Source organism: Nerophis lumbriciformis, linkage group LG10, assembly GCF_033978685.3.
Source record: "Nerophis lumbriciformis linkage group LG10, RoL_Nlum_v2.1, whole genome shotgun sequence".
Taxonomy (NCBI): Eukaryota; Metazoa; Chordata; class Actinopteri; order Syngnathiformes; family Syngnathidae; genus Nerophis; species Nerophis lumbriciformis.
The window spans coordinates 35,910,864-35,923,666 of record NC_084557.2 but is presented as its reverse complement, the minus strand read 5'-3'; the positions used below and the strand labels follow the sequence as shown (position 1 = coordinate 35,923,666).

The 12,803-nt window shown below is 39.6% G+C and overlaps 2 protein-coding genes across 3 annotated transcripts in view; both read right to left on the bottom strand.

Annotated features, from left to right (window-relative positions):
* Positions 1–2,408, bottom strand: part of LOC133612362 (unconventional myosin-Va-like) — a 41,884-nt gene extending 39,476 nt beyond the window's left edge. The window contains exons 1-2 of the mRNA XM_061969708.2: positions 2,325–2,408; positions 1,903–2,016 (exon numbers count right to left, since the gene is read on the bottom strand). Of these exons, the coding sequence (XP_061825692.2) occupies positions 1,903–2,016; positions 2,325–2,351 (141 nt within the window). The 5' untranslated portion in view covers positions 2,352–2,408. The remainder of the gene's footprint in view (positions 1–1,902; positions 2,017–2,324) is intronic.
* Positions 2,409–4,474: 2,066 nt separating this feature from the next.
* On the bottom strand, positions 4,475–8,388 carry LOC133612103 (cAMP-regulated phosphoprotein 19-like). Of its 2 annotated transcripts, none has more exons than XM_061969275.2 (3): positions 8,161–8,388; positions 5,535–5,657; positions 4,475–5,448 (listed from the first exon to the last, which is right to left on the bottom strand). In XM_061969275.2, exons 1-3 carry the CDS (start codon positions 8,371–8,373, stop codon positions 5,275–5,277), a joined length of 510 nt encoding a protein of 169 aa, XP_061825259.2. In that variant the 5' UTR covers positions 8,374–8,388; the 3' UTR covers positions 4,475–5,274. The 2 variants fall into 2 exon arrangements, with proteins under 2 accessions (XP_061825259.2, XP_061825260.2); XM_061969276.2 differs by having other exon boundaries at positions 8,254–8,388.
* Between the last annotated feature and the right edge of the window lie 4,415 nt (positions 8,389–12,803).

Here is a 12,803-nt window from a genome sequence, read left to right as displayed (position 1 = left end):
GTAGCAAGGTAGGACTGTATTTTAATTGCACAGGAAAGACTTAAGTCATATTATTATGTACTTTTAAGTACTTCATTTCATTAATGTGGCCACTTTTTAATATGAGACGAGATCTGTAATTTTAACACATTTTATATACACTTTAATGTATTTATTATGCATGTTGTGACTTACTGTACCATCCTCCCGCTATAGAATTAATGTTTGGTTAGCAGAAGAGTAATCTTTGACAAATTTTGCAATCATATTCACGCAAATGAACACCCACTTCACAAAACACAGCACACTGCTAAAGCTTAACCTATTTTTACTAATGTAAAAGGTCAATATAGTCCGCTCCTCCCCCACCCCTTCTCTCCTTACTTTTGTAATTCAAATACTCATTACATTTATGTATTGAAGCGATTGCAATGCCAACAATAGAGGTAATTATTGCCATTCATTATCAATTGTTTTTTCTATTGGTATTATTGTGTCATTGTAGTTCAATATTGTTTATTGTGATTAACGTGTTATTACCATCTACTTCACAAATGTTTTTTTTTGTTTATAATTTTTTGGTGTCATATTTGTACTGTATGTAGTATATGCTGATGTGGGTCTGTCTTTGTTGTTCCCACAATTTCCTGCTGTGTTCTTTTTTTACCTTCTATCCCCTCCTGCTCCGGTCCGGCTGCACCAAGCACTAAATATATCCGAACACTTAATAAAGTCAAATACAAATAAAGCACCAGGAGAAATCTCCCAAACTTCTCTTTTTTAAAGTAATTATGCACAGCAGATAAGGGCATTTACATGAACAATATAATTTGATTGAGTGGCTGGACAGAACATCCATCCATTTGCTACCGCTTGTCCTTTTCGGGGTCGTGGGGGGTGCTGGAGCCTATCTCAGCAGCATTTGGGCGTAAGGCGGGGTACACCCAGGACAAATCGCCACCTCATCGCAGGGCCAATACAGATAGACATACAACATTTACACACTAAGGCCAATTTAGTGTTGCCAATCAACCTAAACCCAGGTGCATGTCTTTGGAGGTGGGAGGAAACCGAAGTACCCGCAGAGAACCCACGCAGTCACGGAGAGAACATGCAAACTCCACACAGAAAGATTGAACTCAGGACCTTCATATTGTGAGGCACATGCCCTAAACCAGGGGTAGGGAACCTATGGCTCTAGAGCCAGATGTGGCTCTTTTTATGACTGCATCTGGCTCTCAGATAAATCTTAGCTGACATTGCTTAACACGATAAGTAATGATTAATTCTGCTGGTAATCACAGTGTTAAAAATAACGTTCAAAATATAAAACATTCTCATGCATTTTAATCCATCCATCCGTTTTCTACTGACCCTGTTCAAGAAGTCGCATTAATGGTAAGAAGTATTTTATTTATTATTGGTTAGCTTCAGAATAAATATGTTATTAAAAATAATAAGACTTATTGTACTCTAAAAATGTTGGTCTTACTTAAAAATGCACACATTTAGTTGTATTCAGTGTTAAGAAATATTATATGGCTCTCACGGAAATACATTTAAAAATATTTGGCTTTAATGGCTCTCTTATCCAAAAAGGTTCCCGACCCCTGCCCTAACCTCTCTGCCACAGGTTTGAAAAAAATAAAAATAAATATTTTGATCAATTTAGCTATTTGTATGCTTGAAAATGTTTACTTTTGGGCAAAAAATGTGTATGATATTCTTATATAAACAACAACATCCGCGATATAGCGAGGGACGACTATTTCCATTGCAAAGGGAAGAATTAAGTCATATTATTACATATTCTTAAGTACCTAATTTCATTAATGTGGCCCCTTTTTTATATGAGAAGAGATCTGCAATTTTAACACTTTTTACATCCACTTTAATGTATGTAGCATGCATGTTGTGACCTACTGTGCCATCATCCTCCAGCTGTAGGAATAATGTTTGGTCGCCAGAAGAATAATCTTTGACAAGCTTTGCTGACTTCCACACTTCCACGGCATCTGGGAGCCATACACGGGCATGCTGGTGGAAAAGTGTAAAAGAACCAGGGTCAGAAGGGAAACTATTCGACCTTAATACAGTTGCACAGCAGCCCTAAAAGAACAGCTGCAAACAGAAGTGTATGTAAGGAGCTTGTAAGGCAAAAATACCACTCAGCCGAAACAGTATTAAAGTTACATAACAGCTATATTAAGAGTCAGGCAGACAAAAATAAAGAAAATGATCATTTAATATCCCCATAGGATTAAATGTTCATGAAAAACTTATGTAAGTAAAGCACATTAGCACAAACGTCAACTATCTAAAAAAGCAATATAGAATAAGCTTACCTTGGTATAAAGTTCATAGCCTGCCATGACGGTAGAAAATGTGGTAAACGTAAACACACACTTCTCGGAGCTCCTCTACCGAGAAGTAAAACCAGCCTCCACTTGTAGAGACACATTCACAGGCAATTAATGGCAGCCTCCACCTTTTCCTGTGATGCTGCTTGTGTCCTTTGAGCCAGACATTGCACTTTGGAGTGACAGCTCAGCACCTAAAGAGTGGTTGCAGTGCACCCTAGTGGTCAAGGGTGGAACTCATTAGTTGAGTTCAAGAAGGTCAACAGAAAGTACAGTCAAGTAAGAAAGAGACGTTTTGGTTATCATGCTACTATTGTTCTATCCATCCATCCATTTGCTACCGCTTGTCCCTTTTGGGATCGCGGGGGGTGCTGGAGCCTATCTCAGCTGCATTCGGGTGGAAGGCGGGGTACACCCTGGACAAGTCGCCACCTCGTCGCAGGGCCAACACAGATAGACAGATATCTTTCACAATTAGAATAATAATGCTCATTGTCAATAATGCGTTAGTACTATCTAATTCACTCATTTGTTTTATGAATACTGCATGATATCATATTCGTATCTAGAGTGGTATCAAACTCATTTTAGATCAGGGGCCACACGGAGAAAAATGTACTCCCAAATGGGCCGGACTGGCAAAATCACAGCACGATAACTTAAAAATAAAGACATATAATTGCTTTCTTTGTTTAACAATAGAACAAGCACATTCTGAAAATGTAAAAATCATTATGTTGTTGGGATTTTTTTACACTGACATGTTGCGGTTAATAGTATTCTATAGGGATGTCCAATAATGGCTTTTTGCCGATATCCCGATATTGTCCAACTCTTAATTACCGATACCGATATATGCAGTCGTGGAATTAACACATTATTATGCCTAATTTTGACAACCAGGTATGGTGAAGATAAGGTCCTTTTTGAAAAAAAAAAAAAAAAGATACATTTAAAACATTTTCTTGAATAAAAAAGAAAGTAAAACAATATAAAAACAGTTACATAGAAACTAGTAAATAATGAAAATGAGTCAAATTAACTGCTAAAGGTTAGTACTATTAGTGGACCAGCAGCACGCACAATCATGTGTGCTTACGGACTGTATCCCTTGCAGACTGTATTGATATATATTGATATATAATGTAGGAAACAGAATATTAATAACAGAAAGAAACAACCCTTTTGTGTGAATGAGTTTTTTGGGTTTGGTGCACTCATTGTAAGTGTATCTTGTGTTTGTTATGTTGATTTAATAAAAAAAAATACAAAAAATAAAAGCCATACCGATAATTAAAAAACGATACCAATAATTTCCAATATTACATTTTAAAGCATTTATCGGCCGTATTCTATCTTTGTCATTCTTTATATTTTCTGAATAAATTATGTGATAATGTTCATCAGTCGGTTGCTGTTCATCCATCCATCCATTTTCTACCGCTTATTCCCTTCGGGGTCGCTGGAGCCAATACCAGCTACAATCGGGCGGAAGGCGGGGTACACCCTGGACAATTCGCCACCTCATTACAGGGCCAACACAGACAAACAACATCCTCACTCACATTCACACACTAGGGCCAATTTAGTGTTGCCAATCAACCTATCCCCAGGTGCATGTTTTTGGAGGTGGGAGGAAGCTGGAGTACCCAGAGGGAACCCACGCAGTCACAGGGAGAACATGCAAACTCAAAACGGAATAAAATATCAAAATCAAATTGCAGCATGTCATCTATGTAGTTTGATCATTTTCCTCGACTGAGATACTAACATCATGTGGTTTATTTTGTACATATGTAGAATCATCTTAAAAGATACAAAGAATTGCTATTGCGACATCCAGTGGACACATTTAGAACAGCAGTTTCTTTCATTCAAAAATTTCAGGTTAATATTTTTATACTTATCAAACTCATCCTGTGAGCCAGATATTACCGGATCGCGGGCCGTACGTTTGATACTCCTGGTATATACGGTATACTGATGTAATTCTGTTGTCTCTTGCCGTCTTGTCTAACATGCATGTTTTTGGTATGCGGTAAGAAACTGTTGTTAACAGGAGAAAACCCACGCAAACATCACAAAGAAATGTTCCGATGGAGATTTTAAACCCAGCAAATGAAGCACTTACAAGCTATAATGCAAAACTATTTTATTTACAAAACAAATGGCACTGTGATGGCTGCACATGCACACCCCAGACACATACAGGAGGTTTCCTTCCATTAAAATCTTGAACAATTCATGTCCAACAGTGGCAAGATACACAAGTCTACTGATAGCAAATATTGCTGAAAAACAGTAGTTCACGTCAATTAAGGCCATTTGGAGCAGAAGTCAGGATGAGATGGAAACCACCGTCATTGAAAGCCATTAAAATTCTATCAACTATCAGATCGTAAGTACTTTGGAAGATGGACATTTTAAGTGGGCTTGCCAGAAAAATTCAAGGACTTTTGAACTAACATTTTTCCAACAGATGTGAGCATCATTTCTGAAAAGATTAAACTGAGCAACCTGAATGTAGATTATATGTTACCTATATTAAGTATTGTGTCACCATTCTACTACTCTATAAGCAAAAGTGAGGACAACTGCACTTACATTCAACAAGAGGTATATATTTTTACTACTATTAGTATTTTAATGATCAAAACACTATGCCAAAATAAGGCAGCACACATTCCATCCCCGTTTCAAGTGCAAGCAAGCATTTAAATCAGTTTACATTGTATGAGCTTGAAAAACATTTTTGAACTCGTGTGCTGGATGAAAAGTCTAAATTTGGTGCCCGAGGTGCCCATTTCTCTCTTTTGTGTGTGTGTGGTTCGGAACTTTTTCAAAAAGGATGCATTCTGGGGTAAAAACAATGGAAATGTTGAAGGCAAGTGGCTTTGACTGAGTGGTTAGAACGGTAATAAAGCTACAAAAAGACTCATCGCTCAGCCAGTTTGCTTGTTGCAATAGAGGTCTTTCTCTGAGGCAGGTCCTGAGGTGTCGGGATGTGACCACCTGTGATCTCATCCTTCTCTGTTGGGGCTGATGGCAAGTGTTTATTCTTCATTTTGGCCTTGGCCATGTTGTAATCGCCAGAATCAAAATACTTTAGCTGCACAAACAAGACAAGGAATAATCGTGACATTGAATGATATTTAAACGAGAAGAAGATTGCCAAATGTAATCCAAAAAACAAACCCCTTTCTGAAGTCGTTTTCTCAGAAAATCTGAACCTCCCGGTCTGGCTCCAAGATTGGGATGCATGACCTTTATCTTGGCTTCTTCTGCTTTCTCTGGACTGACAACTTTGTCATCCATTTCCTGTTGAAAGAAAAAAAAAGTGTGTCATGTGAAAAATTACTTATTTACATCAATTATTCACAGTAAAGTACACAATGGGGTGATAATGTTAATGTGAACAGTGGCGAAAGTGGCAGCTAAAATATTTGGGGTGGCATAGCTCTGTTGGTAGAGAGGCCGTGCCAGCAACTTGAGGGTTACAGGTTCGATTCCCGCTTTCGCCATCCTGGTCACTGATGTAGTGTCTTTGGGCAAGACACTTTACCCACCTGCTCCCAGCTACCGCCCACACTGGTTTGAATGTAACTTAGTAGGGCTGTGAATCTTTGGGTGTCCCACGATTCGATTCAATATCGATTCTTGGGGTCACGATTCGATTCAAAATCGATATTTTTTTTTTCCAATTCAACACGATTCTCGATTCAAAAACGATTTTTTTCCCCGATTCAAAACGATTCTCTATTCATTCAATACATAGGATTTCAGCAGGATCTACCCCAGTCTGCTGACATGCAAGCAGAGTAGTAGATTTTTGTAAAAAGCTTTTATAATTGTAAAGGACAATGTTTTATCAACTGATTGCAATAATGTAAATTTGTTTTAACTATAAAATGAACCATAAATATGACTTATTTTATCTTTGAGAAAATGTTGGACACAGTGTGTTGTCAAGCTTATGAGATGCAATGCAAGTGTAAGCCACTGTGACACTATTGTTCATTTATTTTTATTTTTACAAATGTCTAATGATAATGTCAATGAGGGATTTTTAATCACTGCTATGTTGAAATTGTTACTAATATTGATACTGTTGTTGGACTTAGACTTCCTTTTTATTGTCATTCAAATTTGAACTTTACAGCACAGATAAGAACGAAATTTCATTACATAAGCTCATGGTAGTGCAGGAAAAAAAGCAATAAGGTGCATATATAAATAAATAAATATATATAAATAATATATATAATATATATATATAAAATAAATAAATATAAATAAATAAAAATAGATTACTGTACAGATAAATATGTTGCACTTTTTCACATGCGTCCACGTTTATGGATGTATGTTATTTTATCTTTTTTATTCCAGCGAGTTAATCCATTTTGGGGGGAGTTGAGGGGATAATTTAATTATGATGCGTTCAAGAGTCTTACGGCCTGAGGGAAGAAGCTGTTACAGAACCTGGAGGTTCTGCTTCGGAGGCTGCGGGACCTCTTTCTAGAGTCCAGCAGTGAAAACAGTCCTTGGTGGGGGTGGGAGGAGTCTTTGCAGATTTTCTGAGCCCTGGTCAGGCAGCGGCTTTTTGCGATCTCCTGGATAGGAGGAAGAGGAGTCCTGATGATCTTTTCCGCCGTCCTCACCACTCTCTGGAGAGACTTCCAGTCTGAGGCATTGCAGGCTCCAGTCCAGACAGAAATGCTGTTGGTCAGCAGGCTCTCTATAGTGCCTCTGTAGAATGTGGTGAGAATGGGGGGAGGGAGCTGTGCTCTTTTCATCCGACGCAAAAAGTGCATGCGCTGCTGAGCTCTTTTTACAAGAGCTCCGGTGTGTAGGGACCAGGTTATATTGTCAGTTATCTGCACCCCCAGGAACTTGTTGCTGCTTACGATCTCCACCGCTGTGCCGTTGATGAACGTTGATAATATTCATTTTTGTTTCACTACTTTTGGTTTGTTCTTTGTTGTGTTTGTGTCTACTCTCAATTGCTCTGTTTATTGCAGTGTTGCTGGGTCAGGTTTGGTTTTGGAATTGGATTGCATTGTTATGGTATTGCTGTGTGTTGTTTTGTTGGATTGATTAATAGAAAATAAAAAATAAAATAAAAAATAAAATATTTTTTAATAAAAAAAAAAAAAAAAATCGATTTAAAAAAAAAAAAGAGAATCGATTCTGAATCGCACAACGTGAGAATCGCGATTCGAATTCGAATCGATTTTTTTCCCACACCCCTATAACTTAGGTATTGGGTTTCACTATGTAAAGCGCTTTGTGAGTCACTAGAGAAAAGCACTATATAAATATTATTTACTTCACCATTTTAGATGCTTTGATTGATTGATTGAGAAGTTTGACATCTTAAAGAATTGAATCCATGTAATGCTTTAAAAGGGCAAATGGATGGCACAAAAAGCCAACCTGTAACATGTATATAAAAAATTACCTTAAAAATGGATACATTATGTACATATACACAGTATACATGTCAGGTGATTTGAAAAACAATAAATACAAAAAATGGGGTGGGGGGTGTATACACTATGTACATGTTGACTACAATAGTGCCATGAGGTAACTCCTTTTACCTTGTCAAACTTAATAACTACTTAATTTGTGTATTTCAAGAGGAACCCAATAAGTGGGCTTCCATGTAGCCACACAAACAGTACTAGCTCATTTCTACTGGGCGGTAGCATCCTGTTTACTAAAGAAGCTAAAGGCTAAATAGCTACGTGCTAACAACATCCTCACATGGTTCCATTCACTAGCCTTGTAAAAATGTGTTTACAACATAATAACTCACCTGCTCTTCTTCCAAAGTCATGGCTCCTTCGGCCACCTCTGACATTTTCGAACTTAAAACGTGGCCTGTTGCTGAAAAAGGAGAAGGTCCTACCTGCACCAGGGGTGCGGGGTCATGGATGAAGAAGTGCTGCACCTCTACTGCCGTACACTTGCAATTTAAATCCAGAATCAGCTCCAAATTCGTACTGCGCATGCGCACGACAACTGCCATCTTGGCATATTTACGGTATGCCGTAGGAGTCAAAACACATTAGAACCTTGCTCAAACATGCAATAAAAGAGGATCAGTTCATTTTGACGATGGAGTTACGCGGTTTGAAATTGTTGTATGGTAGTAATATTATTGTTCAATATGTTTACAAATTGATTGTATAAATCTGTGGTTCTCAAACCATCTCAGAAAAAACTTGCCTCTCCAAGTACCACCTTCCATCCATCCATCCATCCATCCATCCATTTCCTACCGCTTATATATACAGGTAAAAGCCAGTAAATTAGAATATTTTGAAAAACTTGATTTATTTCAGTAATTGCATTCAAAAGGTGTAACTTGTACATTATATTTATTCATTGCACACAGACTGATGCATTCAAATGTTTATTTCATTTAATTTTGATGATTTGAAGTGGCAACAAATGAAAATCCAAAATTCCGTGTGTCACAAAATTAGAATATTACTTAAGGCTAATACAAAAAAGGGAATTTTTAGAAATGTTGGCCAACTGAAAAGTATGAAAATGAAAAATATGAGCATGTACAATACTCAATACTTGGTTGGAGCTCCTTTTGCCTCAATTACTGCGTTAATGCGGCGTGGCATGGAGTCGATGAGTTTCTGGCACTGCTGTTATGAGAGCCCAGGTTGCTCTGATAGTGGCCTTCAACTCTTCTGCGTTTTTGGGTCTGGCATTCTGCATCTTCCTTTTCACAATACCCCACAGATTTTCTATGGGGCTAAGGTCAGGGGAGTTGGCGGGCCAATTTAGAACAGAAATACCATGGTCCGTAAACCAGGCACGGGTAGATTTTGCGCTGTGTGCAGGCGCCAAGTCCTGTTGGAACTTGAAATCTCCATCTCCATAGAGCAGGTCAGCAGCAGGAAGCATGAAGTGCTCTAAAACTTGCTGGTAGACGGCTGCGTTGACCCTGGATCTCAGGAAACAGAGTGGACCGACACCAGCAGATGACATGGCACCCCAAACCATCACTGATGGTGGAAACTTTACACTAGACTTCAGGCAACGTGGATCCTGTGCCTCTCCTGTCTTCCTCCAGACTCTGGGACCTCGATTTCCAAAGGAAATGCAAAATTTGCATGGTTGGGTGATGGTTTGGGGTGCCATGTCATCTGCTGGTGTCGGTCCACTCTGTTTCCTGAGATCCAGGGTCAACGCAGCCGTCTACCAGCAAGTTTTAGAGCACTTCATGCTTCCTGCTGCTGACCTGCTCTATGGAGATGGAGATTTCAAGTTCCAACAGGACTTGGCGCCTGCACACAGCGCAAAATCTACCCGTGCCTGGTTTACGGACCATGGTATTTCTGTTCTAAATTGGCCCGCCAACTCCCCTGACCTTAGCCCCATAGAAAATCTGTGGGGTATTGTGAAAAGGAAGATGCAGAATGCCAGACCCAAAAACGCAGAAGAGTTGAAGGCCACTATCAGAGCAACCTGGGCTCTCATAACAGCAGTGCCAGAAACTCATCGACTCCATGCCACGCCGCATTAACGCAGTAATTGAGGCAAAAGGAGCTCCAACCAAGTATTGAGTATTGTACATGCTCATATTTTTCATTTTCATACTTTTCAGTTGGCCAACATTTCTAAAAATCCCTTTTTTGTATTAGCCTTAAGTAATATTCTAATTTTGTGACACACGGAATTTTGGATTTTCATTTGTTGTCACTTCAAATCATCAAAATTAAATGAAATAAACATTTGAATGCATCAGTCTGTGTGCAATGAATAAATATAATGTACAAGTTACACCTTTTGAATGCAATTACTGAAATAAATCAAGTTTTTCAAAATATTCTAATTTACTGGCTTTTACCTGTATATACTGCTGCTCCTCCACATCGAGAGGAGCCAGATGAGGTGGTGCGGGCATCTGGTCAGGATGCCACCCGAATGCCTCCCTAGGGAGGTGTTTAGGGCACGTCCGACCGGTAGGAGGCCACGGGGAAGACCCAGGACACGTTGGGAAGACTATGTCTCCTGGCTAGCCTGGGAACGCCTCGGGATCAGCCGGGAAGAGCTGGACGAAGTAGCTGGGGAGAGGGAAGTCTGGGCTTCCCTGCTTAGGCTGCTGCCCCCGCGACCCGACCTCGGATAAGCGGAAGAAGATGGATGGATGGATGGAAGTATATTTATTATTTTTGTCACTGTGTTTGAACAGTAACACTGTGTTTAAGTTAAAGTCCCAACGATTGTCACACACACACTGGGTGTGGTGAAACTTGTCCTCTGCATTTGACCCATCCCCATGTTCACCCCCTGGGAGAAGAGGGGAGCAGTGAGCAGCAGCGGTGGCCACGCTCGGGAATCATTTTGGTGATTTAACCCCCAATTCCAACACTTGATGCTAAGTGCCAAGCAGGTAGGCAAAGGGTCCCATTTTTTGTAGTCTTTGGTATGACTCGGCCGGGGTTTGAACTCACAACCTCCCAGTCTCAGGGCGGACACTCTCCTTCTGGGAGATGAGGGGAGCAGTGAGCAGCAGCGGTGGGTGGCCGCGCTCGGGATTCATTTGGTGATTTAACCCCCAATTCCAACACTTGATGCTGAGTGCCAAGCAGGGAGGCAACAGGTCCCATTTTTTGTAGTCTTTGGTATGACTCGGCCGGGGTTTGAACTCACAACCTCCCAGTCTCAGGGCGGACACTCTAACCACAAGGCCACTGAGCTGGTATTTGTAAACAGAAAAATAAAACACTGTACTTTAATCAAGTGATTATTTGGCTTACCACTACAGTTTGAGAGTCACTGGTATAAATGTTTGCTTTTTTTTCCTAAAACCTTTATCCTGTGTTTTATTCTGTAATAATTGTGGTCGACAAATTTAAGACAAAATCATGTCATTCAATGATCTGAAACAGTTTTAAGTAAAAAGTGTCTGGCCCTGGTAGGATCTGGTAGTTCAAACTTGGCACTCCAAGTATACCTTCCATCCATTTTCTACCGCTTGTCCCGTTCGGGGTCGCTGGGGGTGCTGGAGCCTACCTCAGCTGCATTCGGGCGGAAAAGTACCACCTTAATGACCGATATTAAAATACAATAGCGTTGTCGGTCTTAGTATTCATTAAAAACCAGGCAGAGGTTTTATTTAACAATTATATTTATTATTTTTGTCACTGTGTTTGAACAGTAACACCGTGTTTAAGTTAAAGTCCCAACGATTGTCACACACACACTGGGTGTGGTGAAACTTGTCCTCTGCATTTGACCCATTCCCATGTTCATCCCCTAGGAGATGAGGAGAGCAGTGAGCAGCAGCGGTGGCCACGCTCGGGAATCATTTTGGTGATTTAACCCCTAATTCCAACACCTGATGCTAAGTGCCAAGCAGGTAGGCGATGGGTCCCATTTTTTGTAGTCTTTGGTATGACAACCTCCCAGTCTCAGGGCGGACACTCTAACCACAAGGCCACCGAGATGGTACTTGAATACAGAAAATTAAAACACTGTATTTTAATCAAGTGATTATTTGGCGTACCACTACAGTTTGAGAGTCACTGGTATAAATGTTTGCTTTTTCTTTTTACCTAAAATCTTTATCCGGTGTTTTATTCTGTAATAATTGTGGTGGACAAATTTAAGACAAAATCATGTCATTCAATGATCTGAAACAGTTTTAAGTAAAAAGTGTCTGGCCCTGGTAGGATCTGGTGGTTCAGGGGTGTCAAACTCATTTTAGATCGGGGGCCACATGGAGAAAAATCCACTCCCACCCAAGAGGGCCGGACTGGTAAAATCAAGGCACGATAACTTAAAAATAAAGACAACTTCAGATTGTTTTCTTTGTTTAAAAAAAAAAGAACAAGCACATTCTGAAAATGTACAAATCATAATATTGTTTTTTGTTTTTTTTACAATTACCTGTTGCAATTAATAGTATATATACACTTTATTTGTCATTATTTATATTTTCTGAATAAATTATGTGATAATGTTCATCAGTCAACTCATTGGTGTTAATTTTCAATCTATCAAGATGAAAAAATATATATATTAAAATCAAATGACAGGATGTTATTTATGTAGTTTCATCAGTTTCCTAGACTGATGTACTAACATCCAGGGGGGCCGAAAAGGGGGGGGGTAAATGAGACGGATTCTAGGGGCCCATGATGGAGGGGGGCCCAGAGAGGCCCCTAATGATGATGAAATTATAATACAGAAAAAATAATGACACTGTGTTGGGTGCCCTGTAAAGATTATTTTCATGGGGCCCAAAATCTCTAGCGGCGCCCCTGCTAACATCATGTGGTTTATTTTGTACATATGTAGCATCATCTCCAAAGATACAAAGAATTGCTATTGCGACATCCAGTGGACATATTTAGAACAGCTGTTTCTTTCATTCAAAAATTTCGGGTTAACTCATCCCACGGGCCGGAAAAAACCTGTGCGCGGTCCTGA

Coding starts and splice junctions, on each gene's coding strand:
- LOC133612103 (XM_061969275.2), bottom strand. CDS start 8,373: ATGGCAGTTGTCGTGCGCATGCGCAGTACGAATTTGGAGCTGATTCTG. Junction 5,658..8,160: donor TGACTTTGGAAGAAGAGCAG/GTGAGTTATTAT, acceptor TTCTTTCAACAG/GAAATGGATGACAAAGTTGT. Junction 5,449..5,534: donor GAAAACGACTTCAGAAAGGG/GTTTGTTTTTTG, acceptor TTGTTTGTGCAG/CTAAAGTATTTTGATTCTGG.